The sequence below is a fragment of the Columba livia genome, chromosome 3, assembly GCF_036013475.1.
Source record: "Columba livia isolate bColLiv1 breed racing homer chromosome 3, bColLiv1.pat.W.v2, whole genome shotgun sequence".
NCBI classification, from domain to species: domain Eukaryota; kingdom Metazoa; phylum Chordata; class Aves; order Columbiformes; family Columbidae; genus Columba; species Columba livia.
This window is the reverse complement of record NC_088604.1, coordinates 116,530,681-116,557,642: the sequence shown is the minus strand read 5'-3', so window position 1 is coordinate 116,557,642 and position 26,962 is coordinate 116,530,681. Positions and strand designations below refer to the sequence as shown.

At 36.4% G+C, this 26,962-nt stretch overlaps 1 protein-coding gene across 7 annotated transcripts in view; it reads left to right on the top strand.

Annotated features, from left to right (window-relative positions):
* Positions 1-26,962, top strand: part of SLX4IP (SLX4 interacting protein) — a 74,201-nt gene that overhangs the window by 19,945 nt on the left and 27,294 nt on the right. For 6 of the 7 annotated variants that reach the window (XM_065059900.1, XM_065059904.1, XM_065059902.1 and 3 more), the window contains 2 exons: positions 16,515-16,604; positions 19,482-19,605. In XM_065059900.1, the coding sequence (XP_064915972.1) occupies positions 16,515-16,604; positions 19,482-19,605 (214 nt within the window). The remainder of the gene's footprint in view (positions 1-16,514; positions 16,605-19,481; positions 19,606-26,962) is intronic. The other variant, XM_065059903.1, reaches the window with a different exon arrangement.

Sequence of the window (26,962 nt, the reverse complement as noted above, 5' to 3'; positions counted from 1 at the left end):
TGTAGTGTTTATATAATGTTTTTATATTAATGTATACACTAATACATATATTAAAAAGGAAGTTAATTTTAATTTCTAAGGTTTTTCCCTGCAAATGGTAAATTTTGGACACACTAGCTGTGTATTGTAGTTTGAATGGTAACAAGTCATGGGCTTTAAGAAGCAACAGTAGTTGTAAGTTGAATTTTGTGATGAACCCTTTGCCATTGCTTTGGAAATCTCTCCATGAAGTTACACACATCTGGGAAAATCGGTTTATATTTGTTCAATAGATTCCTTTTTTTGTTAAGAAATTCTTCTACAGAGATTAAGTTTCCTGTGATCTTAGTGGGCCTTGCTGGTCTGGAGAGTAGAAGGGTGGAGATGGAGTCTGTCTAATTGGAAAGTGAAGAAGAGAACGGGTGGGATGTCCTACTTGAACAAAACAAAACAAAAATTGGTAATGGCTTGATAATGAGATGAAGATTAGAAGCAGTGAAGGATATTCAAACTGATGGAATATCTTGAGTGGCAAGATTAATTTTTGCTGGTCAAAAGACTGGTTTGGGCAGCTTGAAATAGGGAAGAGTTTAGGAATGTCGAGATGCTAGAAAGTTTCAGTTTTTGGGAATGATGAGCACAATTGTCTACTTTATGTTCTGTGCTCGCCTTTGCACCCTGGAAGGAAAACCCAGAGCCCCTGAACTGAGACAAAGTCAGAAAACGTTTTATCCTCCAGTACTAATCCAAAGAAAGGCTGATGGTTAATTGTATTGGTTTAATTGGTGGACACTTCTGTGGTGCTTCTAATTCTGCTAATTTCCCCATGGGAGTCAACATGTCACCATATGGTAGATTTTACTTAATCAGTTTTCTGCCTGCCCTTGCCAAGGTTGTATTCAGAAACTGTTTAGCTTAACAAATCTACCTGCATCACACATGCTACCCGTGGCCTTTTTTGAAGTCTTTCTGTGGTATATTGTGGCACTGCTTCTTAAAAAGGGTTTGATTATTTATTTTTTTTAATTGCAAATCTGTATGAATAGGGGTTTTTTTATGTTTTTGTCCTAACAAACATTTAGTCCAAAAAGTGTATATTTCCCTTAATAGCTCTGAAATGCTTGTAAATTTGCCTGAGTATTTAAAAAAATGCTTGTTTGATAAAATTGCAGATTTTTTGTAAGTTGTTATTGGTCATTGTTTTTACAAAGCATCAAACCTAAATTTTTTACCTGTGAAAGGCCTTTCACTGTATACTATCAGTTTATTTTTTTGTAGTTATGTTTATTCAGCTATTCATGACTTTACTGTATAGTTTCAAGAAGATGTAGCTTGTGCAGCAAAGGATGGCTTTGAATTTTTAGTGTAGCTGTTTCAGAGTCATCTTCAGCCTAATGAAAGAAGGTTGAAGGCCATACTGAAAAACTTTAAAGACATCAAGATTTGGAGGATCTAGCACTTTAATCATATGATAATCATTAATATTAATGAATTAAAATGTTTACACAGCCTGGTCTCTAGCATTCTCTTTAATGTTAATTACAGTAGATCACATAAATTCATTCTTAGTGTCAGACAAGTAAGGAAATATTTTCTCTTCATTCAACTGTGTCCCGTAGCAACGTAGTAGGTCTTATTAGTTGATTAATAACATGTATTTTTGCTGTGTTTGTTCTATACAAAAGCTTGTCTTTCTGTCTGTTTAAAAAGCTTTGTTACTTTGTTACTAAGTTCAACTAAAAATTAATATAAAGATATCAATACATGTCTCTATGTAAGTGTAATGAAGCTTAACAGCATTCTCAGACATGTGAAATCAAAGTTCTTTTTTTCTGTCTTCCTCTTGCTAACGTGAATCAGATAAAATGGGCAGTGTGGTCACTTGTTCCTGGCTCTGTGGTACTCGGCCTTCCTGACGTCCAGCACTGTCATCTGTCACGTGTTGTCATCTCTGTTTCTCATTCCATTTGACAAAGATAGTTGTGAGGCTTGCATACTTAATTTATAAAGTGTGGTCTTTCCTGCATCAGCTTTTTAAAAAGATTCAGATGTGTAGAAAGTGAAAACTCAGCCATAGCAACGCAGCTTTGCTGCTATTGTTGAAGATCCGTAGTTGAGTCTTATCAGCCTTTGTCTTTGGTAGGTGATTTTTGTAGCATGTTAGAGTCCATCCTTTGGTTTTGCTCCTTTTCACACTTGCAATTGTAGTTTTTTTATTAAACCAATGCAATCACTTTATATTAGTAGCATCTATCATCAGGTGTGTTAATGTAAAATTTCTGACTAGTGGTAGGCATTGCTGTTATTGTTATTGCTGGATACAAAGAGGCTTTTCCATCTTGTCAACCTGTCTTTTTGAACTTTGTGGGTTTCCAATAACATGGGTACAGGTGAATATTGTAAGAGGAAGAAAAGAAACTTTATGACCTGTAATATGATCTGTCTGTTGGAAGAATGCTTCATAAATCTGTTTATCTGCTGCCTGCAGAGGTTAAAACCTTTACACAGGATACTACTGTTTCACTGCCTTTAGAAGAAAAGGGAAAAATTTTCCCTAAAAATGACCCTGAAATTAATGGCTGAATGTCTTGAGCAAAATGCCAGTGGATTTCTGCTATTGAAGCTGATTGCAAAGCTTTAAAATGTTAGAGTTGCATGTTTTCTGGGATTATTATTAATCTTATTCAACTGTTTTAAAAATGTAATGAGGAATGTGAAACTTGCACTGGATCTGCTTGTTTTTATGTATTGGCAAGTTTAAAGATCCGGAAGGATATGTTTTGTCCTCCAGTACAAGTTGTTTCTAGGTGTGTCTGTAAACCCTTTCTGCATCCGTGCAGAGATGTTACGATGGCAGAATTTGACCTTGTCTTTTAAAATCTCTTGTTTCTAATGCTGCTGCTATTGTTGGTATCCTTTGTTTCTGTAGCCAAGATGATTTTTTTAATGACATTTTTAAAAAGCAACCTTTCTTCTTAAGCAGCTGTAACCAGAAATACATATGGGAATTTTTATTTGTTAATAGGGATTGTGAAAAGAAATTAATTAAACATAATGCAACAGTGTAAAGATCTTAAAAAGAACGGCTGTATTGTGCCAAATTGATCTTTAGTTCTACTGTTTCTATGTGAGTAAAAGTGCTCTTGGCAGAAATGGCTTATATATATTGATTCATGGAGAGTTTCTAAAATGTTTAACACTTGTAATACTGAACTGTAAGCAGTTATTCTTTAATTTCCAATGCATTTTGAGTGAGAGTGCTTTTTAAAAATCACTGGAAAGCAGATCTAAATAGAGATTTTATAACATTAAAACTTCGATGGAAAATGCTCTGGCAGGTTACATTTCTTTCATATTTCTGTGTTTCCTTTGAAAGACAAACTTTCCCAGATGGTCATTGTCGGGCACTGAATGTGACCAGTAATTTTATGTAAGTATTTAAGTTCATAGCCCCTGTCAGAATTCTTTATTTGGCTATTGGATTCTTTGCAAAGGATTTTTACCACTATCTTTACACTGTTAAATGAATGCAAGTTGAGAGTAAGATTATCTGCAAGGTCATAGTGAAACTTAGAGCATGATGGACAAAGTATCCTCACTGAGGTTGGAACTAGAAATAAACAAAGGAAAGTATATGGCCATACTGATAGTTATAAATTAAGTGTCAAGGCTTCAAATCTGGGAAAGTATCATCAGAATTTATAAAGTTCTATTTAAATAGACCATTTTCCTCACTTCAGACATCTGTTACTGGTTATTGTTTGAGTGACCACCATGTACATTATACAAAAAGGAATGTGTTTTTTGTAAGATCTCTGCTAATGTGGCAGATAAAATCCCAGTGTTTGATAGCAGTGCCAAAGGGCAAAGAGGTGCTGAGCAATATTCCTCATCTTTACCATAACTTTCCTTCCTGGAAAAACAGGCTTTGACAGTGGGAAAATGAAGACAGAGATAAGGAGAGGTGGAAAGAGGCTTGGGAACTGAGAGTGATATAGACCAGAACTGTACTTCAGCAAGCAGGGGGGAAAAAAGACTTCTCTTGTGCTGATGCACCAATAATTATTTTTTGTTGATTACAAATTTGAGTTATAGCTCCTGAGTATGGTAATAAATTAAAAGGACTAGCAAGTTAAGAACCAGTTGTTTTTCTTGGCTTGTGGTATAAACTGAGCCTTGTTTTTACAGCTCTGGTGACTGATAGTTGACTTTTTTTTAAAGAAAAATGCTCTGTTTTTATTAATGCAAAATGCTGTGTCACTCGCGGAATTTGATTTTTCAGAGGAGCAAAATCGAAACTGATTAAAATTATTTACCCCTTGAGGGATATGAAGCAGTTGACAGTTTTCTTGTGATTACGAGCATCAAATTGCAATGCAGCAGGTAGGGATGTTGCATGTAAAGAACCCTTGTAGAGCTAAACAGGTAGATAAAGGTTATGGAAAATTAGGTGTACTGCAGACTTGTTAAATACTTCAGGTTTAGTTTTCTATTTCAACATATTGCTAGATAGACTTAAGCACTGCAATTAAGCAAGATTTAATTCACCGAGGTGACATCTTAGAGGCTCATTATTAGGCATACCTTACTTCACTTCTGTCAGTTTTACTATAGCACTCACCTATGTAGAAGATGCATTAAGGAAGAACTGTGACCTAGGCAGGCACAGAGAAAGTCTTGAATGGTGAACGGATAATAGTGAAAAATGTCATGAAGTGTTGCAAATTTTTGAGATAGGCTTACTGATAGAGCAAGGAGAAAAATAATCTGATAAATGTGGAGATATATGTGGGTTTGGTTAGCAAATGATAAAAATAAAAATGCTAAGGGAATGTTTCACACAACATTATCATCTTATGTACAGAAGGTGTTTTTTTTTCAGCAGTTTGCTTCAGTAGCGGGGAATCTGGAAGAAGAGTGGAGCAGAATTAGTCTGAGGGAGGGAGCACCAGCTTGAGTAGGATTATATATTTATACAAAACAGGAGAAGGTACTAAGATGCATTTGCAGAGTTTTGCTATTTACCAGGGTGTCATTAAAAAGCTGGCATTTTTGAAACAGATTTGAAACCTTTGAAAACTGGTTTTCTGGTTTTGTAGTGTTCTTAGCTGCAAAAGAAACAATGAGTATTAATATAGTTATTTATTCTAATTAATTGGTACTCTGCACTGGAATAAGTGCACATAAAGCCACATTTTAGCATCTGCGTGAATAATAAACTTTGGCAAATCTTGTTTTTTTCTTTAAACTACCCTAGTTCTGTATGTTTGAGAGTGCCTTGTATGATAGGACTTGAAAGTTGCCAGATCCATGTCTAACACCTGTAGCAGGCAAATTAGCACAAACTCCATTATGGCAGAATGAATGGATATACAGATTTGTGTAGTACATTGGAAAAAGTCAAAACGCCCGTTGTAAGAGAAGTTATGTATCACAGCCCCCTGGCTTCTTTGCATGAACTGGTGAGGGTATTAAACAGGGAAATCTGGGTGCTATACCCTCTTTAGGTTCTCCAAAAGTGATTGACAAGGTGCCTCACTAAGGTTGCTTTGAGCTGAAAGAGAAGGTCCTTACATAGACCACCTGACTAAAGGATAGAGGGAGATGGAGGCAATACTGGAGTCAAACTCTAGGGTGGACACTGTATTTGTAAATAACCTGGGAACGGAGCTGAATATGAGGGCTGACAGTGAAGTATTGCAAAAAAACTCAGACTGACTGTTCAATAAAATGACATTCCTATGTAAATGCCATTTGTGTGGGCATGAGGGAAAACTGGTCCAAACTTATAGATACAGGTGATGGGTTCTGAATAAAGGACCACCACACAGGAATGACTTCTTGAAGTTTATATTTTCTGAAAGCATCAGCTCAGTTCACAGCAGCACTTTAAAATGCCAAGTCTGTTTGGAGAATTATTAGGAACAGAGTGTCACCTTAGTGGAACTAAAGAGAATTAGTGTGGAACTTCTTCAGTGTAAAGAACAATTTAACACTCTACAGCCTGGAAGAGAAAAAGCTGGAGGTGGGTGGGAGGGGAATAATAGTGGTCTATTATAACATGGATGGTGGGAAGAGATAAATATGACTGTTTGTTCTAATTTAACAACGGAGGGTATTTAGTTAAACCAACATGATAATTTGAGATTAACTACAAGATATGATTCCTCATGTGTGTGTTTTTGGTTTGTGGGACAGCTTGCCACAGGATATTGTGGATGCAAAAATTCATGCAGTTTTATATAAGAAAACAATCACCTATGACTTCTAAATACAACCATAGCCTATGGGATAGAAACACGCAGAATCTCACATTCCCAAATGTCTTAATACAGCTACGGAGGAAAGTATTATTACTATTTGCTTGCCATTTTTTATGTTTTCCTGTAGACATCTACTACTAGTTGCTGTCAGAGCATGGGGGTCATTGTGGGCCTTTGGATTGACCCAATATAACTTTTTATGTATTTAAAGTGTACATTTTGTTACATAAAATCAACACTATTTATCATTATAAGTGATTTTAATGTTTTCCACATGTGTTAGGATTGCTGCTAATTATGGCTGGAATTTGACTTTTATGAACATAATTGTGGGAAATATTTTCCACATATTCCCAATTAGTAACATAATCCATGAAAAATTAAAACAAAGAAATTGCTTTGAAATTTAAAGCTTCAACTTTTAAAAAATGCCTTCCTATCTATCAGTTGAAATCCTAGGTATGGATAGTCCTTTTTAACATTACTAAAATGATCTTTTTCTTTGAGGCAACAGCTTTTTTGGTCTCAGTGAAACACATAAATAATTTTTTGAGAATAATTTAGTCCTTCTTGCCATTCCCCTCCTCACATCTTTAATATAGGACTTCTCTGAAATCTTGGCAGCATGTTGTTTCTATTATACTTCATAATAGGTGAAAATGAGCAGTGGGTCACCCATACTGTCTGTACCTTGTATTAAAACCAAGAGTGTTCTCTTGGGTTTTCATGACTTGATTGACCACATGTGAATATAATACACATCGATGCACTTAGTGTGAAAAAGAATTACAGAAAGTGACAAAACCACTATAGATTAAACTACACTTGTGTAAAATACGCACAGTTTGTTTCTTTCTGTGTCCTTTCAATGTTTGTTTTCATGTTAAGAACAATCACGCTTAGTTTGGATTTTCTTTTCCCCTGGTGGAAGAGACCTGAGTTGATCAACTCATTTATACAAACCTTTAGAAGAAAAATAGTAGGCAATTTGCACCCCCCAACATGAGAAACTGAATTGTAGAAAGAGAAATATTGGTATTGAGTCACTTACCTTTTTTTTTTTTGGGTTACAAATTTTTGAAGTGCCTGCTAGGGGCATGTAAATCCTGATGAATGTGTATGATCTAATGCTGGATGCACCCGCCTGCCTTATAGGTAGATGATGCATTAGTGGGTGCCTCCCGAAGGCCTATTGTTGGAACATAGTCAGGACTTTTTCACGTGATTTAAGTTAAGATCTGCTCATCCACCACCTGCTTTTCATTGCCCTGGTCTCCTCCCAGAGGTTACCACTCCTTAAGTTTGCTAGGAGAGATATATGAATAGTCACTCCCTGTTTATTTCTATCAAACTCAGTAGTTTTTAGTACACCGGTTAAGTTTGAAGCCTTTCTGGTGGCAAACACCTCCACCTGGAATCAGTGGTACACTTCACAACTTGTTCTTGCTTGTTGCTAACTCTTCAGTGTTCAACTATGTTAATATGTTACATATTTTTACAAATCAGTCATTTCTCCTATCCCTTTTGTATCCATTTTTCTTTTTATTTATGCACAAAGTCTATTTATGAAATACTCTGTTCAATGCCGGATGAAAACAAATTTTTCCCTTGGACATTAGGAAAAAAAAATCCTTTGCTTTCCAGCTATTAATTCCTTGAAGTTTTTGCTGATCTGTTTTCATTTTGAAATACCATGTATTATCCATCCGTTTGATTCTGCTTTTTCAGCAGCAAGATTTAGAGCATCACTTGTTCACTTGCAAGGCTCATTTTTCTTCCCTTGTGCTCGTGTAGATAAAGCACTGATTAGTTTGTTGAGCTTTCCTCTGCTTTATGTTGACTAAATATGCTACCACTTAACAGAAGGATTTTGTCCAAAGGGTGTCACCTTTGTAATATGCTTTTTTTCAGAAGTGAATCACTTATTTTCTTACGTTATTTCTGAAAAACATTTCATGCAGTTCTGAAACTTTCCTGGCTTTGCTTTGTTTCAAAGACAGATTAGTTAAAATGCAGAGTTAAAAAGTACATCTTTTACGCACTTGGAAAATGTAACACTTGAACCGCTTAAGCAAATTTAACAATATTAAGAAATTTGGCTAGCTAGTCTTTTTTTTTTAATAAATACTTTTGCTTTATGTATTTGTCTTAAAGTCTGAGCATGTGTACTCAATGTATCTTTAATCTGTTAAATTATTTTGGCGTGAAGATTTAACATCTGCAAATATTTTATATTGAAACATGGGCTGCAGATGTCTGGGTTGGTTTTCTGTTGCCTCCTGCTTCCCACTTAAGTAGTTGGGTACTGTGGTAGGTATCTTCGTGGGAGGGGAGCAGAATTTAGAGCAGGTGAGACTGTGTCTCTTGGTATAAAAAGGAATCAGAGGCTTTGTGAAATTATTGCGAAGTCAGGGAACATGGAACAATTTCCTGCATGGGACCTGCCCTCACTTCCCTGTTGTGTTTTTGGGCGAGGGAAGTCGGCCCATCCCTGCAGCTGTTGTACAGTAAACTCAAGAAATATGTTACTGGATGCATCATCTGCTTGAGAACCGCTGCTCCCTTCATCTTAGTTAAGTACACGTTACTTTACCGAAAAAACATTGTGGTTTCTCTCTTCTTCACCTTGCAAAAGTTTTGTAAATCATGTTTTCCGTGCTATTCAATGGCTGGATTTATTTTGTCTGGCAGAGTTTACATCAAAAGATATTGAGGGTGTGGTGTCTTTGTATCTTAATTTTTATTGCACTTTATTTTCTAGTCATGACTAGCATATGCAGAAACAGATAAAATCGGGTGGTACATTGCTAAGCTCCTCAGCTGTCCTGTATGGTGGTTCTTTTCCTATGCTTCACAAATGCAGCATAGCTTGCCAATACATACTTGGTAATCTTTTGTTATACTTTAAAGTTGGGCTCATTAGTATTAACATATAGCATGCAGAACATGTGAAAACCTGTGAAAATTATTTAACAAGTTAAAGGTCTGAAAAAAGCCCTTAAGTGTTTTTATTACTGGCTCTAATTTCTTCAGAAAATTACATTGTCACTTTACTGTTTGTGATTTTTTAGGTTTGTAAGCAGCTTTAGTTGTCAGTGCTGTTTAATGGACTTTAATGAGCAAGCCCTTTTTTGTATTATGAATCTAATCATTCTAGTTGTTTTAACCTATTGCTAGACCTGTGGTAGTTAGAAATGGCTGAATTTGGTATTAAAGTTAGTCACTGATAGTGAACGAGCTGCTTTTCTGATCCTTGGTGCAGAAATCAAAGGCAGTAACGATCATTGTTAGGGTCACCAGTTCTCAATACTTAATATGATGATACCCCTTACTGTAGTATCTGATCATTACAAGATTAATGATTCAGATGTGCAGAGCTTTTTGTACAGGGTGCAACCAAGTTCCTTTGTCTTTCCACGTGGGTACGAAACTGAATCCCAGCACTGACTTTCTAGAACCACAGAGGACGTCCCAAATTCCACTTTAGTACGGCAGTGACAACGCTGTTGCTCTCGTGAATAATTTTCATAATACCAAACTTTTGTTCTTGATAGCTTAGGGTAAGCTAGGTAAGATAGCTCAAAGCTTTATCGGCACCCACTCACCGAAGATCAGGTGATACAAAATGATGTGTTACCCTGTGACACTCTACTGGTGCTTGCAAGACCAAGAAGTGCCCTTTACATTTACAACTGAGAATTAACTGCGTTTAAATACATTGTAAATATGTTCGGCTATCTAACATGGCCTCACCCTCCCAAACCCCAAGTGTCATAAATGCAGGTTGCTGCAGAGATTAGTATTTTTTCATGGCTTGCCTAGCAGTGATTTTACAGATACCACAGTTTTTACGTGAATATTTTACGACAAAAGGGTGGAAGCAGCTTGTTAAAATCTCAAATTATCTTTCTATTTTCTTGAACAAATACAGTGCTGTTATTTCTGTTTTTCTGGATGAGTTCTGACACAGGCAGAGACATGGTAGATATCCTTTGAAAACATTGTTGAGATTGCACTGTTACTTGGAGACTTTACCCTGAGGAAAAACTTGCTTTTTGTAGTTGTTTGAGCTCCAGCTACACGGCTCCTTTCTATATGTAGGCTATACAACCTCCTACGGAATTGGAACCAGACCAGCATAGATTGACAGCCTAAATTAAGCCTAATTCTCACATGCAATTTAGGCCTCTTTTTCAACATTGTACCTGATAGAGCAGTTCTCCTAGACCAGTTCAGATGTTTAGATTAAGTAATTACTGCTTAGTCTGACTGTGGGTGATGAACTGAAGGGCTGTTAGCACTGAAACATTCTTATATTGCTAATAAAAAAGTGCAGATCCTTTACCATGGCAGATACTTAGGGTATTCTTGACTTGTTTATTATGATCTGTTGATTTGGGTGGTTGTCTCACGTGCTTTAACAACAGCATATTAGTCCTTGATTTGAAAATCTCCAGTAGCAAACACAGGTCCATCAGATTTGAAACTGCTCAGATTCTTTACATTTTCCTAGGGGTTGAATAATCCACATACTTTTTTTTCTCACCTCCGTCATTACATTTAATATTCTGTTTGTCTGCATCTTCTAAGAGTCTAAGATGTTGCCTTGATGTTGCATCCTAGTTTATTGTTGTGTTCTCAGACCACGTTTCGCAAACGTTTGTCCTAAAGGCTTGTTCTCTGCTTGCACTTGCTTGGCATGGGAACCCCTGAATGTGATCTTAATACTCCTGTAGCTCACTGGCTGAATTTTCACATACTACTTCTTTCATTCGACTAAAACTAAACCACCAGAAAACTGCATGCTCCTCCCTTGAGGAATTTCTCAGACACGAACCATACTCCTAAAAACAAGCCAACCAGTTGCGAAAGATTACTTAGATGTAACTCATATTCAGCTTATAAAAGGGTAATTTCCTTCCTGATTTTGGAAGGTCTGAATGCATTTTAGGCTGATTCCTGCTGAATTTGTGTATAATTTAATACAGCTATCTTTGAGAGTAGATCTTGAAGTTAGAACTCCTGTGCTATTGCTGTTGATCGAGTACAAGCAGCTGTGAATTCCCCAATACTGTAGTGACTGGCTCAGTGTTGAGGATGGTTTTGGGTTACAGCTCATCTTCTTGGAGCCAGGCAGTATTTATAACAAACTACACGATTTTCAGAATTTCAAGAACCAAGCAGTTCTTCTCCAGAATAGACAGAAGGTCAAGAGTGGAATATTCTCCCCACTTTGCTTCTTAATTCTTGATCATTCTGAGGAATGGACTTTGATCATAAATTCTTTGAGGATTCCTGCTTGTGGCTTCTCCTGGAGCCTTCTCTCTGCTCTGTTCTGTACTCTTTCTGAATCAGCTGGTAAGAAATTGTTTAATAATCACCAGTTAGTCTTGTCCAGTGACCTGGTCATTAATCTCATGACAATAAAACCAATCTCTGGTGACCTTTTGTTGTCTAAACTCTCTAGAAATTCAAAGTTGAAAAACTACCTTGCTTTCAACAGTAACTGTAGAGGCACTATTTCTGTGTCCTACACTTTGAGAAACTCTGTATATTACCTGGAATCACACTGCTCCTTGACACGCTTGTATCTCCTGTGCTGTACGTTCACCTGCTTAAATGATTTTTGCCTCTTGCTATTGCTGAAAAATTGAAAATCATTGATGCTAAATGTGTAAATAAAAGGAAGACGTAGCATTTTCTTTGGGGTCAGAAAGGTAAAGGAGAACAAACTTCTGCTTCTAAAATCCTGGAATAAGTATGTATATGTATCTGTAGTCATAATGTAGTTGGCACAGTGTATAGGCCAACAACTAAATATAATTGTACTTAGTGCTGTAGATGTTTGAACTTGCATAAGTGAACTTAGAATATCTACTGATTTTAGAAAGAATTTGAAAATGGTAGAATATATTAAAATTTTCCTGTTTATTGTAAGAGAAGATATTTCACAAATTCTTTCTTACTTTTTTGCCCTCTCCACAAAATCTCTTCTTCATGCTTTTGGCACCTGGAGACTGATACCTGCTACAAATGATGCCTTTGGAAGCCCTTGCAGCATTATGACATTTTTGAAAGATCCTCAGGAGCTAGGCTAGTTTTTTAAACTATTGACATCATCTGAGAGTCGAATGAAATTGTCACTGCAACTAAATATTACAACTTCCAGGGGAAAAAAGAAACAACCCCTGTTTGCTTAGTACTAAAGTTTTACAGTGTAGGGCATGCTTCTCTCCCAGTGGAACTGGGAAATGCTTATAGGGGAGGGGATTGTCTTTCTGTAGACCAGTTAATAATATAACAAACTTCCAAAGCTTTCTGTACTACAAAGACCATTCTGATCTAAAGCAGAGACAGCAAACTTCAAGCTAACTCCTGCTATGATGCTGAGGGTGTCACCTGTGTTTGCAGTGTCCTCCTGGAGAGTAAGAGCATGTGTGACAATGGCAGCCAGCTAGACTCTGTTCTGCCTGCCCCCAAAAGCTGCTCAAACTGTCATATATTTCCTTTTCAACTAAACTTCAATGAATCCTGACCCTGCAGCCACGTCCACACAATAATCACAGAAACGGGAAATGCTAATGTGTGTCTAGGGAGGCTGGCTCGGCAGTGCTGTCGGGTGTGATGATACAGCACACTTGGAGTGATTGAACTCAATACACACTCATCGTGTTTAACCGCAGCATGCCGGGTATTTTTGTTTGTGATGACTGTTTTTATGCTATTTGAAGTGGTGCAATATAAAGAAATGAGAGTACCCATGTAGAAGCATCCTGATTGTAAAAATGAGTATAGCAATAAAACTACAGGGTGTTTCAAAAAGATGGACCCAATTTCAAAGATTTCATGATTGGGTCCATCTTTTTGAAACACCCTGTATTTGTCTGTGCTTATCCAGGGTCATGGTTTTAGCACGTTATGAGCAGATTACCTTCCTTGACTGATTTACCACTTTGCATTGTTATTCATTCTGTTTATGTGACGTGTCTCGTTATCATTTCCATTTGCAGAAACTACAAAGTGTTTGATATATTTGTATAAACAGTTTGATTCCCAAAAATGTGTTCTGAATTAGATGCCATTGCTGTGCAACAGTACACTAACAACATTCTGAGATTGTTTAAAGCTTTTTGTTTAATAACACAGTGAATGATATTAGCCTGTTACAGTAAATAAATTAACATTAAAAACCAGTTTGTAAATATAAAGACATTTTGAATTCTAAAATTATGGAGGATATAAAATTGGCGCATCTGTTTGTCTTTAATTTTTCAGTGAAATGTTCTTCTAGTGGTACTTGACAAAAGTGTTTCCTATCAAATCAGGTGTTCGGGTTTCAGTTTTGATAATCACACCCCTAAAAATAATTTCCAGTGCAAATTTTGAGATAGATTGAAAACACAGAATTAAAAATTTCCATTCTTTTTGTTTTCCTTTCAGTTAGAGTACCCAGGAGTCACGAGTTGCTTCTTGCAGCCACTATGGCTGGAAACACTTCATTTCCTCTAAAATAAAAGCTAGTATTTTCATGGAATTATATGCTTTCAAAATAAAAATAAAAACTATTTAGAAACTTTTGTAAGATCATATCTGTTAATATAAACAGTATACTTTTTTCCACTTCCCTCTATTCCACACAATTATTTGTGTTGGAATTTAGTCTGTACAGAGAACTTTTCCTTTGCTACTGGAGCAGCCAAAGCTGCATTGAGCTGCTTAGTGTAAATATCATACGTAAAGCTATACCATGTGGAGGCATATAAAGTATAAATACAGGTGGAGAATATCCAGTGTATAATTTCGGAGTGCAAAGGAGCCTGCATGGGAGCTGTCGCTTATATCATGTTTATGGTTTAGGAAAACCAGGAGGTAATGAGACCCAGAAAGGTCTGTGTATTCTCTTACTCCCCTTATTCCTTTTGGTCTGTGTTACGGTTCCTTGTGTCCTGTCCCAAAGCTATTCTGATTGAGTGGTAAAACCATTGGCTTTTTGGGATTGAAATAGTTCCAGGCATGCTGTCTACAAGAAAAGTATTCCAAAACTCTTCCATTGGGAAAGCTTGTCTACTACAAGGATCTATGCATTGTTTATATGTATTTGTTTTTCTTTGAAGTACTACAAATGTTTCATCTGTTCCATTATATAGTTTCAAGTATTATTTGTTATTTTCTTTTTTCCCAATTGTTTCAAAATCAGCAAATGAGACAAATGTTGTCATTCAAAAGAAATAATTACAATCATTATCTCTCCTTGAAAAACAGGTCTATACTTCACATCTGTGTCTATACATAAAGTTTCTGTAGTCAAGAGAAAATGATGCAAGTTAACATGTAGCATTTGATAATTTGAATTTTCTTGATGTATCAAAGACTTGTTCGTTGTTGTAAGTGCTGAGCCATGAATAATTTACTGGCTTTCTCTTTATAATATGCAGTGTCTGCTAACTTTGAAGTTCAGTAGTCAACTCAAAAGTTTGCTGGAGCTGACTAATGATTCACCAGAGATTTCTGAGAGATATTTTGTCATCAATTTAAAGCTTGGAGAGGTTTGCTGTTGCAGCCATCTGGTAGTTCTTGGTTCTCTGGAGGAAAGAGAAACCTTTTGATAAAATAGATCAAAGCATTCTGCTCTTTCAGTGACTGATACCTATAAGTAACTTAGAAGTTTCTCAAGATATTTTCACCATGCCTGTCTCATTTGCCAAACTTCTGCATTCTAGTTACAATACAATATTGGTCGTGAATTATAGTTTTATTTTATTTAAATCATTATTTAAATACTTCTGTTCATGGATAATTTACAGATCTAAGTGTTTTGTAAACCCAGAGGTATCTAATTTACCAAATACACTGTCACGATCAATAAAATCGGTGCTAAATCTTGTTCCTTATCTATTCTAACTGTACATATAATGGTACTCTCAAGGGATGTGCTTCTGCTATACCATAAGCCTAAGATGTAAATGTACCTTTTAGACTGTAGGAGATGTACAACTGTAGTGTAAAAATACATCTTATACTATTTCTATGACTGGTTCTGTTAGCAATTGGAATTCTGGCGTGGCATTTACAGATGTTTAGCAGTGAAGAGCAAATATGGTGAAAGTTAGGACAGAAACTGTGCACTACAACATCCACTTGAAACAAGACTAATTGAATGCTGGGTTGTACCTAGACATTTGAGGTTTTATCTGGCATCAGGGTGTTGTTTCTATTCCACCAGACATTTTGGATGTATGATTGCCATGACCACATGTGTCCAGCCTTCTCAAAGAGTGAGTTTATTGCATTGTAAGTGCGGCACAAGCAGCCGAAACAGAGTGATGAAATTGGCTTTTACCTTGCGAGCTGTTTAGTTAAAGGGTGTCTGAGTCATATATGGTGCTGTGTTACAGTAGAAGAAAGAGGTCTGAGTCATATTTGGTGCTGTGTTACAGTAGAAAGAGAACACAGAAGCTGGTAAGGCACCATATCTCTGTATGCAAAGCGAGCAGTATTCTCTTGCTAGGGGTGAGTTAGTTTAGTGCAGAGCACAACTAAGGAGATATGTTTGTGCCATTGTTTTAGAAGGTCACTGCAATGATTGATGCACTGGTAAAAGAAAATAATTAAACCTTGTATGGCACACTGTCCTTAATTAAGGTCTATCAAGGAATTTCCAAAATAGTTAATGTGGCTTGGGATGTAGCCTGTATCATCCTAATAACTATATAGTGTTTATTAATAGGCTAGCCTTGTTATCATTTAACCATTCCAAGTATAGTACTGGCTAAATAACAGATGCCAATGAATATTAGGCAGTTACCACAAGTTCTTCAAGCTCGCCATTCTTTTTGTTAGGTAGTTTAAAGAGAGGAAAAGACTTCTAAAAAGGCTGCGTTTTTAAGGACTTAAAATGCAAACTAAGTAATTAATGTGGTGCTAAATTACCAGAATATAGGATGATGGGAGTTTGGTGAAGGAATAGGTAATTTTTTATGGTTTTCGTTTGTTTGAAGTGACATATAATAACACAAGAAAATTCTATGTACTTGTGCTTGTTTGACTTTTCAGTGAGCTATCAATGTCTGGTGCTCTTGTTTCACCTTGAGTCCACAAACAATGGTAAATTTGTAATTCCATACTTCTTAATCTTCTACAGTTTTATGTTTTCCTGCTGTATCTCTGAATCAGATGCATATGCTTACCTGATTGTTTACCTCCTTGTCTGCTCAACATGTGCTTCCTAGCAGCTACAGCTGAACATTTTTTTTCCTTCTTTCTTTTTTTCAGTGTGGGAACTTTGCTGTTTTGGTGGATGTTCATATTTTGCCTGAAGGCTCCAGTAAAGACACCAGCTGGTTTTCAGATCATGAGAAAGAGGTACAACAAATACCAGTGCTACTTCAAAAGCTTGTGGCTGCAGGGAAAAAGTTGGATTGCCCTAAACTGTTCGTGTTTTTTCAGTGTTATGAGAATAGTGTTAGTCAGAGCTACTTGTCAACGGTTGCTGTGGGACCACTAAGTCAACCATATGTGCTTTTTGGGTCATTAATGACCACTTTCAATTTGCCTTTTAAATTTTAAACTCTGTGTATGTACATAAATGCAAGTGCAAATGCTGTTTTGATTCTTCTGAGGTTGAATTTTAAAAACATATCTCATGAGTGTTGATAAATTATCCTGAATGATATAAACCAGATTATGACAGGTATCATTTTTGCAGAGCTTGTTGGTGAAATATCTTTCTATCAATTGTCTTTTCTCCTTCTGAGAAATGTGGTTGGTGTTGCATTTACAGAGTGCATGGCAAACAATAGTCGGACCATTGTGTCTTATGAAAAGAAACTCCCAGTCTGTATTTCTAAGTATATCATTGGAATGTTTTGTCAGGAGGTGAAATTTTGGAAAATCAGTGCATCAGTGGCCAGCAAAATTATGAATTTAACTTTCATCAGATTCCGTGTGATTTTTGCTACAACCTTGTGATGAGTTACTGGTGGGAGTTTTCCCCTATTTCGGTCTGTGTGGGAACTTGAGAAGTTCCCTGTTGAAAATGAATGCGAGACATGTTTCAAATGCCTGTGGACTTTCCCGCAAGTCTCCGTTACGGTAATTTTCAGCAGATAGCTTTCCTAATAATGGCGTAATTAACTTGTCACTACAGAGCATCCCTGTACATCTCAAACTAATATGTTTAAATAAAATTAAAAGAAACAATAAGTTAATATCCTGAGGGAGCGAAAGCAGAATATTTAACAGCATTGTGGTTCATCCCATTTGTGCTTTATTAAGCAGCAAAAGAAGAAAATAGGGGAAATATTTTAGATTTTTTTTTCTGACTAAATGAATACTCATTCCCCCTTCTATTTAAAACCCGTTTTCCTATCTCGATTATCTGATTTTAAGTGTTTTCAAAATGTATTTTGTAAGGCTGCCAAAACAAAAGATATGAATTTCAGGAAATTAGATCATGATTGATTTAATAAAGAGGCATGACAGGGCAGCATTCATTGCATTTCTGTGACCGCACATTTTGAGTGAAGTACAAAGGTTGCATATTTTCGACAACTGAGAAGTGCAGTTCCAATAGCTTTACAATTCGCTTCCTGAAAATCCTAAGCAGAGTCTTTGTTAAACTGGGAAGAAAAAGGTCAGTAACGTATTGTAGGTATATTAGGCCTATGTGGTTTTTTTATAAGAGCTTTTACATATTCATCACAAGCAGTTTTCTACACTTTTGTTGTTTCCACATTCTTGAAAACACTAATGGTGGTACAGCCCTGTTTGCTTGTCTGTGGGAAAAGCAGATGCCTTAGACCCCTTGTAACACAAACACGAGTTCTGCGTATCTCCAACTCACCCTGGATGAAAGTCAGTGGCTGCCGTTTGCTGCCCCATGTGATGTGTGGATCCATCTTGGGGTTGCTGTGAGATGCAAATTGATGCATTTGGGAGATTTTCTTTCGCTGCCCTTCAAATTTCCCTGCTTTTTCTCTCCTGTCTCTTTTCCCCTGAAACAGCAAAGCTTTGTCTTTGTATTTCGAGAAACATTTATTAAACTGATTTCTATTCATGCCATTGCTATGATCTCTCCATATGCATATAGAAGGTCTCAGTTACAAGTTCTTTTAAGGGGTGGAAAGTCCACAGAAACAATTCCCTTGAAGCTTGCTCTTGTTTATACTTTCTTAAATATAGGTCTATATAGTTCTTTGTGGAGAAACATTTAAATAATCTTTCCATAAGCATAACAGCTAAAATATTTTCCATGTAAATGAAGGAAGTGCGTGCTAATCCCTATTGTTGCAGAAGGAACCGAATGCACGTGATGTTTCTGCTTTCTAGACCTTTTCCTTCTAACCTGAACGCATCGGCCTGTGAGAATGTGTAATGAGATCACTTTAATGAGTTAAACAGAAGAATGAGGAGATATAGTATTTTATAATTGTACTCTTCAAGCAGAAAGGAAAATGTATTTCTTACCGTAAGGAGAAAATAACTGTTTGTGGTTGACCAAGATATGGGCACTTAGAGAAATACGTTAAAAATTTGTTGCTCTGCGCACTTTCTAGGTTAATCGAAAGTAAATTCAAGCCAAGATACTTTAATTTAGATGGCACTAATATAACTTTGTCAATTATCCAAACACTGTAAAAAGGTAAAATGGTATTTTTGTGTGCGACAAAGTATCATTTCTGTGAGCACATAGTTATGCACAGTGGAAAATGAGAATACTGAGGGAAAAGTGTCAAATATGTGTGTATATATTCATCTGAAAAATCATTCTGGTATTCAAGAGATTAAGTTTTTGCTTTTACTCCAAGATTTTTCTATGGTTATTCTGGCTGAAGGGTTTGTTTCTGTTGAGTTGTATGTGGTTTTTATTGTGCTTTGCTGCAAGAAGTATGAAAGACATGAACAGTTATGTGTAGGAGCAGGAAAATCAAAATGAACTAGAGAAATTAGGTTAGTCTTAGGTTATTTTTACATGTACTTTTTTTTCCTAATTGCATACAAATGAAACTAATTTGCTGTTCAAAAGTTAATAGTATTGTAGTATTGATAGTATTGATTCCTCACCCTCCAACCGTGCTCCAAACTCATTTCCTAAACTACGTGTTTCTCACCCCTATGTAATTCCTCAGAGGAAAAAAACCTGTTTATGTGAAAGGGAGTGATTTTGCATTGATTTCTGTTACATATCTGTGCTCACGTGTTTAAATTTAGCTCTAAATAGGCCAATGGTTACTCTTTCAGGAGGTTTGCACGCTGCTAGAAGAAGTTGTTGCTTCAAGGGTCAAACACTACTTGGAGGCACGTAAACAACGCGGTCAATGGAAATCAGTGGAACACGCACCATCTGGTCCTATGTTTCTCACTGGTAAAATAAATTCTTTAACGTATTGTGAAATAAAGTATGGTGGAAACTGCTGTTCTTTATTTTTAATGTGAGAAATTTGCCATAGGGAAAGCCAGTAAGCCTGAAATAGCTGGTGTTTGGGTCTGAAATTGCTTCAGTTATGTTACTGATAAAGTTCAACTTTCTGTCTCATTGAAAAATGAACACAAGGCTGGTACTATTAGTATCAGAGCCTATAACTTGAATTTAAAAGAATAAATGGTAAAATCCTGGGTCCTTTAAAATTGATGGAAACCTTGTGGGTTTGTTAAGTTTGTTTCCATTTGAAGATTTGTTTTGAAAGTTTTTAGTTTAGAAATAATAGCTTCTCCCTCTTCTGACAATCTGTTTGTTCTTAAAATATGCTATGATGTGATAAACGGCTTTTTTCCCCGGTGTTACTACAGGCTTGGCAGTAACGTTGATGGCTTGGGAGTAATTATAGTGTGGTGGAGAACAGTAGTAAGACTGTTTACCTACTTGAAACTTTGATTTTTCTGTACGTGAGGGTGGTGAGACTAATAGGTGCAATTTTTAAACTAAAGATAATGATCGCTATGGCTTGTGCTCTAATGTTAGATCATCTTTCAGGTGTTTGTTTAATGTTATTTCGCTAGCTGTTCTGGTCATCGTAGTGGGTTTTACAGCCTATAGACTTATCTATTGGTGTTCTATCACATAAACAATTTATTTTGAAATAGTTCTTAGGAAGCAGTGACGTTTTTATTGCCAGCTTGGAGCCTGTTATAAACTTGTCACAGAAAAGAAGTAAAGCAATAGTAAAGCCCTGTGTTGCCTATGGTTTCTCACATTTCCTTAAATATATATTGAAATAAATCTGTACTGAAATATGAATTCTGTAATTAGTGTATTTGCATGCTTACAGTATACAATCAGTATCCTGATACAATTTCTTTAATTCGTTGTGTTTCATATTAACAATTTTAGTTCTGAACAAATTCTTTGCCTCTCAAAACGTTTTCAGTTCTTGAAAAGGTCTATTCCTGTAGAATTCTAGTTGGTGGTTACAGCTTTAAACGCTATCATCAGTATTACTGAGTATTTTTAATAAGAAAACACAGGTTAAATACTGCACAGTTGGCTTCTTATTGCAGAATTTTAGGCATATATGGGAGGCAGATTGCAATGGCATGACAGGAGGGGTTTTTTCCGCCCGCAAACACATAATACCGCATGAGTAAAAAGTGCTTCACGACACTGAAGGCTTTTCAAACCCTTTTCTTCCTTGCAAGTTGTAACTACAGTTTATCCCTTTAAAATAGTATTAATGTTTATAATACACATGAGCTTTCAGATCCCTGTACTTTTCTGGTTTTGAGGTGACAAATAGACTTTTTTTTTACCGTGAAAGCAGCGAGATACTACAGAGGCTGGGATCAGAATTTCTGAGATTTGTTGAGCTTTTTATGTGTTTTCCTTTACCGAGTGATGTTTCTTGTTATTTATTTTTTAAAGTTTTCTGCCTTAGTAAAAATTTGGTTTTCAAAATCAATGATTTTATAATACTGCCAGATATCATAATTGTTTTTAAGGATGTAGACAGATGGAACGCTAATGTGAGGGTGTTCTTGAGATTTTAGTCTTGTTTTCTTTTATATCACCAAGTTTTCAGTAAGGATACTGGTATGCTGCCCAGCATTGTGAACTGATCTTCTGCTTGACTCTTCCCCTTATTTCCTGAAATGAAAAATTTACAGATATACATTTGAGGAGGTCATCAGTAATATCTGTAACAGTTTTAGATTAAAGGATATTTACTTCAGATGAGGCAGAATTACTGTTCTATCAGTTTTCTGCGGTTAATCTCGCTGTCATTAATTAACACGAAAGAAATAAAGGAAGAAAGCAGTCTGTGATAACGAACATTCATGTAGAACTTCATTTCCAAATCCACCTCTTTCCTCTTCTTTCAGCCTGCCTTGCTCAGGGCTGTAATTTGTAAGAAAGGAGTGCTTTGTTCATGGCCAAGAATCAAGTTTATTCAAGTTAGGTGCAAGTCTGTTCTTACCTGAGAAGGAAATAGCAGAATAGGTGGGTGTTCAGCAGAGCAACTGGGACCCTTTTGGGTGAGCCACGTGGCTAATAGTCTTCAGCAGTTTTCATCACTCAAATGGCTCCAAAACCTCCCGTAATTCGCCTCACAGATTCTGTTTGTGCAGTATAATGATATGTTTTTGTGTTTTTTATCATAAATAGATGAAGTGCAAGATAGCTGGCCAGTGTTTGGCCGGCAGTGTTTTGGAGTACGCCAAGAAGTGCGCGGGTTTGGTACGTGGGTAACTGCAAATATGTGCTGTAGGTGCTGCTGCTGAAATGTTTAAGCTTGCAGCTATTGTTGCATTTGGAGGTTATTCCAAGTTTCGAGCTCTTCAAACTCTGTGTGGTTTCTTTTGCTCAAAGTTATGCAAGTCTCTGTCTAGAGTTTCACTGCTGTAAAACCCCCACTATTGCAAGGACGAGTGTATCTCTAGAAGGAATATTAAGATGCTTATTAGCTGGTTATTTACTACTTCAAGTATCCCAAGTCAGCACTCTACCCCTATTAGAAGGGTCAATGTTAGTTTGCTCTCCACATTGCAGAATGTATTCAAAATCTATTAGTATCAGAATTGTTAGACCAGTATTAGCAAGATTTTAGAGTACCTCTAATATGAAAGCATGTCGTATTAGGATTTTCTTCAGAAATAGAAGGCAAGCTACCGTACTTTGAGCATATCTCATCCTGCTGCCTTGATCTGTTGAGCAGAGAAGACTCTTGTTAAACTGGCTGCCATAACTATTTTTGAAGATAAAATTTTCACCTATCACAATTTCTTTTCAGTATTAATGTTATATTATGATTTGTATTATTTAATACCGCCTTTCAGTTTTGTGGCACATAATCTAAATGTCCAGGCGTGTTACTTGTTAATTTACATTTCTTTTTCATTTAAGTTACACCCACACAGCAGTGTGTGGTGGGTCGCATACCATCTCATTAGGAAATCTGGGGGTGTTACACATAGGAGAAGAAAGAAAGAAAGAATGGAAAAATGGCAGAAAGTAGCCAAGACAAGCAAGTTCTTCCTATTCTTCCTTCTGTCTGAACAATTTCCCCACCCCTCCCAAATGACCAGTATGAAAAATTTGCCAAAGTAAGCTTTAATTTAGTCTTTGGATATAAGCTTTGGTATAAACTCTCCGTTTCCTGTGTTTAATTAATGTCCAAATGCGTTTGATGGTGGTTTTATTTTTTTAAGAGAAAATTAAAATTGGGTAGATTTTCAAATATTTCATTTTGCCTGCATCTGATTTTCATGGCCAAAATCAAGCAAGGAGGGTATTGATCAGGTATGGTTAACTTGCATTATTTGAAGTTCAGCGTATGCAGGTCACCCAATAACAAACCCACGTATTGATTAATTTCTCTCATTCATTAAACAAAAAACATCTCTTTACAAATATATGATTTTTAAAGTCAGTACTTATGTTTTTATCTTTATGCACTGTATGTTTTCACTTTGCACCACTTGCGCTACTCAATATCAAATACTTATTTTTGGTGATGATGTCAAGCATCTTGGTGTGTCATAATGCTCATTTACTGTAGACAAGTGAAAAGCAGAGCCTGGTTTTTCATGTTCCACAGGAGGTGGCTGGTTTTGATTAATAGCAATGAGAATTAAGTAACAAGAGGCTATAAAGAGGACTTGAGTGAAGATAGTAAGTGCAGGAGAATAGCCAGTGAAGGACTGTAGAAAGTTAAGGAAAAAGGCAAAATTTACATGGGCACAGAGGAAAGAAAAAGGAGGATGCAGAAAGAAAATATGGCTGGAAGAAATGTCCATGTTAGAAATTGAAGGAATGAAGAAGGTATCTTGTAAAGAAGGGACGAAAAAGTTAACTAGGTTTATCCTACAATTTTCAGATCTCTTCTCATTCCTTCCCCAGCATCCTTGCTGTTTTTCTTGGCTTGAGGGTGGAACATTTTTGCTCTGATTTCAGATCTTTTTGTTGTACAGTCTCTTCTACAGTGCAAATAGTTAGAGAGCATGCTGTCACATGGCACAGAGAGCTCCCAGCTTGATTTTTATCTGCTTTCTCTGGGATTGTGTATTTTTAGTGGTTTTAGCCTAGTTTTCTAAGGAAACAGGGCTTATTGTGGTCATGTTTTGTCTGTGTGTGTCTCTCCATCCATCTTCTCCCCCAGTTGCTTTTTGTGAATGTGTTTGAACTTTATGGACAGGTAGAAGTCTCAGAAATTGCATTTTCAGACATTAACTTCCGATAAACTCTTGAAATGAGAAACTGGAGGAAGTACAAACACTATTATGAATAGTTCAGCCTTAGAAAGATCTGGAGTCAAAGTTCACATCTTATTTAATATAGAAAAATACATGAGATGCAGTTTCATAAGAAAATACTTTTCTGTTCTGCTTATGAAACTATTTGCTTGGCTTCTTTAAGCACACCAAAAATATACAATAAATCATGATAATAAATATTCCAAGTTATTACAGACTTGCTTCCATTTGAGCATTATGGTGTTTTTAAGGAAAGCAGCCTTCTCAGACTGCCCTGTTCTGCTTTAGAAGTGTTCACTGATACTGTAGAACATGCAATGTGTAAGACGTTCGTAGGGTATATTCAACATTAAAATCCTGTAGCAGCAAAACTGATTTATTCCCACCCTCCCAGCTGTTAATTCTTACTCCTCTGCTGTGAAACAGTGATTTGTTTGGTTTTACCTAGAATTATTTTACCTATCTCGCTTAGAGAGTAACTCCACAAAAATTGCATGGGCACAACTGGAGGGAAAATATGCTTTAGCAGATAAACTACCAGAGAGGAGTGGGGAGGACAGAAGCCTTTTAGATGAACTTCGATGTTTACAGTTGCATATTGTAATTTCTGTCTCAAAATAATTATATTGCTTCGTCTTTACACTACTGGGCTCATTTATGATTTGTGGCCTGCAGATTTTTGGTGAACTTTAAACTTACATTAATCTGTGTAAGTGACAACAGAGCCCCATAGATCCTTGAAGTATGCAGGAACTTATGCAATAACTTACAAAAAATATTTTGATTGGTATCGTGTACTCAATATTTTCCATATTTGCTTTAGATTGCTTTTTTCCCCCCATTTTTTTACAGTCAGCTAGTGGGGAATAATGGCTCTTTTTTTTTTCCCTACCAAAACATTTTTCTTCTTGAAGATCGAGGTTATATGTCTGAAAATTCTTTTTTGTTCTTTTCTTGGGGTAGAGGACATTTGACAAGAAAAAAAAACCTCCAGACTTATACACCGTTTGGGCATTTTCTCTTTAGTTTATAATTCAATAGAATTGGGTAAAACTCCAAGAAGGGCAAAAAGATGATCCAAGATGAGGAAATGAAATGCAGAGAACATACAAAACGCAAGGAACAGTTAAGCAAGGTAGGACTTCTCAGCCTGGAAAACACACAAATTAGGGAGAATGCAGCAGAGATCTACAAAATCATTTCTTCTCTGCCAGGTTAAGAACAAGAGAGCATTGAATGAAGTTGGTGGAAGTGCCATGATAGTTAGCAGCCCTGTGGAACTCTTTACCAAAGGATAAAAAACTGACATTGATTCCCCAAGAACATGGGAGGGTGATCCAGGAGGGGACAGAATTCTTCTTTGGCTCAATGAAGGGCTGAGCCAAGAGTGGGGGAAATAACCATTATACACTGTGCTCTTGTATTTAGTATCCCCTTGTAGCCTTTTATAGCAACTTTAACAAGCAATGCATTTAGCTCTATGCACCTTTGATCTTATCCAGTGTGATCTTTCTTATCACAGTACTTTTCTGCAAAAAGCCTACACTATAAACGGAAGAGTCATTGGTATAATATATCCAATCGAGTTGGTGCATTTAAAAGATTGTCAGAGAAAGTTCTGTACTTTCTAGACTGAAGAATCTACCTTTGTCTTCCTGTTACTACACTGAGATTTGCAGACTTTAGCACTTAAGCCGTGTCTTACGTGGGACGTTTGCAGTTGCAGCACAGGTGGGTTGAACGCACTCTCCTTAGTTTTTACTTCTTCCCTAGTTGCAGCTCCCATGTGAAGTTATTTATGGCCTTGGATAGGAAATTAAAGAGTGCCCTTAATAAAGTATTATATATAGTTAGTATTGTATTGAAAATAAACATAATTTATTTAAAACAACAGGAGAATTGTTTGATTTGATGTATTTTTGTGAAAAGAAAGAATTTGGCGTTGGTTTTGCAAACAGCCTTAACCTGTAACCTTTAATTAATACCTGCCTTAATTAATTCTGTTTCTTTCTCTTCCATCGAGTTTTCATCTTTTTGTCTCTTGTTTAAATATTTTTTTTATTTTGTGAAAATAAAAAAAAATATTAAAATTACTCATAGGTATGTGTGTAGGCAAAATAAGTGTTTGTATGCAAAAGTGTTGATAACTCCTATCTAGTATACCTACACAAGCATAAAGGTCTTTCTAAAGCATCCAAGTAGATCTGCATAGTAATTTTGCTGTTAGTACTTGGGTTTGTGCAAAAACATGTATTTATGCAAATTAAAGGTTATCCTTGGAGTTTCCGTTATATAGTTAGGCAAAAAGTCAGTATCCGTTAATCGTGTGTTTAACAAGTGGAATTATGTCTCCTTTTTCAGTTTATAAAAGCTGTCTAGAAGTGAATAGGCAATTAACCTTTAACAGTTAAAAATGAAGTTTAGGATACTAGTTTGATACAGATGTTGCAAGTTAGGCAAGATGAACCCCACCTTTAATTTCTGCTTTGGTATTCATTCAAGAATATGAGAGTGATTCTCCTCTAGGCCAGGCAACATCCAGCTACTTTTGAAAGAGCCCTTAGTCTCATCTGAGTGTTCCTGTAGCCTTGTCTAAGTGTTCCTGCTCCAAGAGGGGGATTGGACTAGATGATCTTTTGAGGTCCCTTCCAATCCCCAACATTCTGTGATTCTGGGGTTATCCCAAAGGGGAATTCAGCAGGTTTGGAATCCATGTGAAGTGATTTTAAAAATCTGTCCCTAAGCACTTACCATTTCTTATTTGTTCTTTTTAAGTGCTTGTTGTTTCAGTTGAATTTTTCTGAAGACTTTAAATTATCTCCTCCCATCCTTTGTGAACATGGCAAATAGGATTTCCGCTGGAAGCATTTTATAGATTCTGTGGTCTGCATTTAATGCTCAGATTCCTTGTGTTGGAATGTCTAAAATACCAGAGACAAAATTATTTGGTCATTATGACAGACCCAACCTCCCTCAGCTGTCTGACCCGCACAAATATGCGTGTGGGGCAGCTCCAGGTCTGCGCTGCCTGCAAT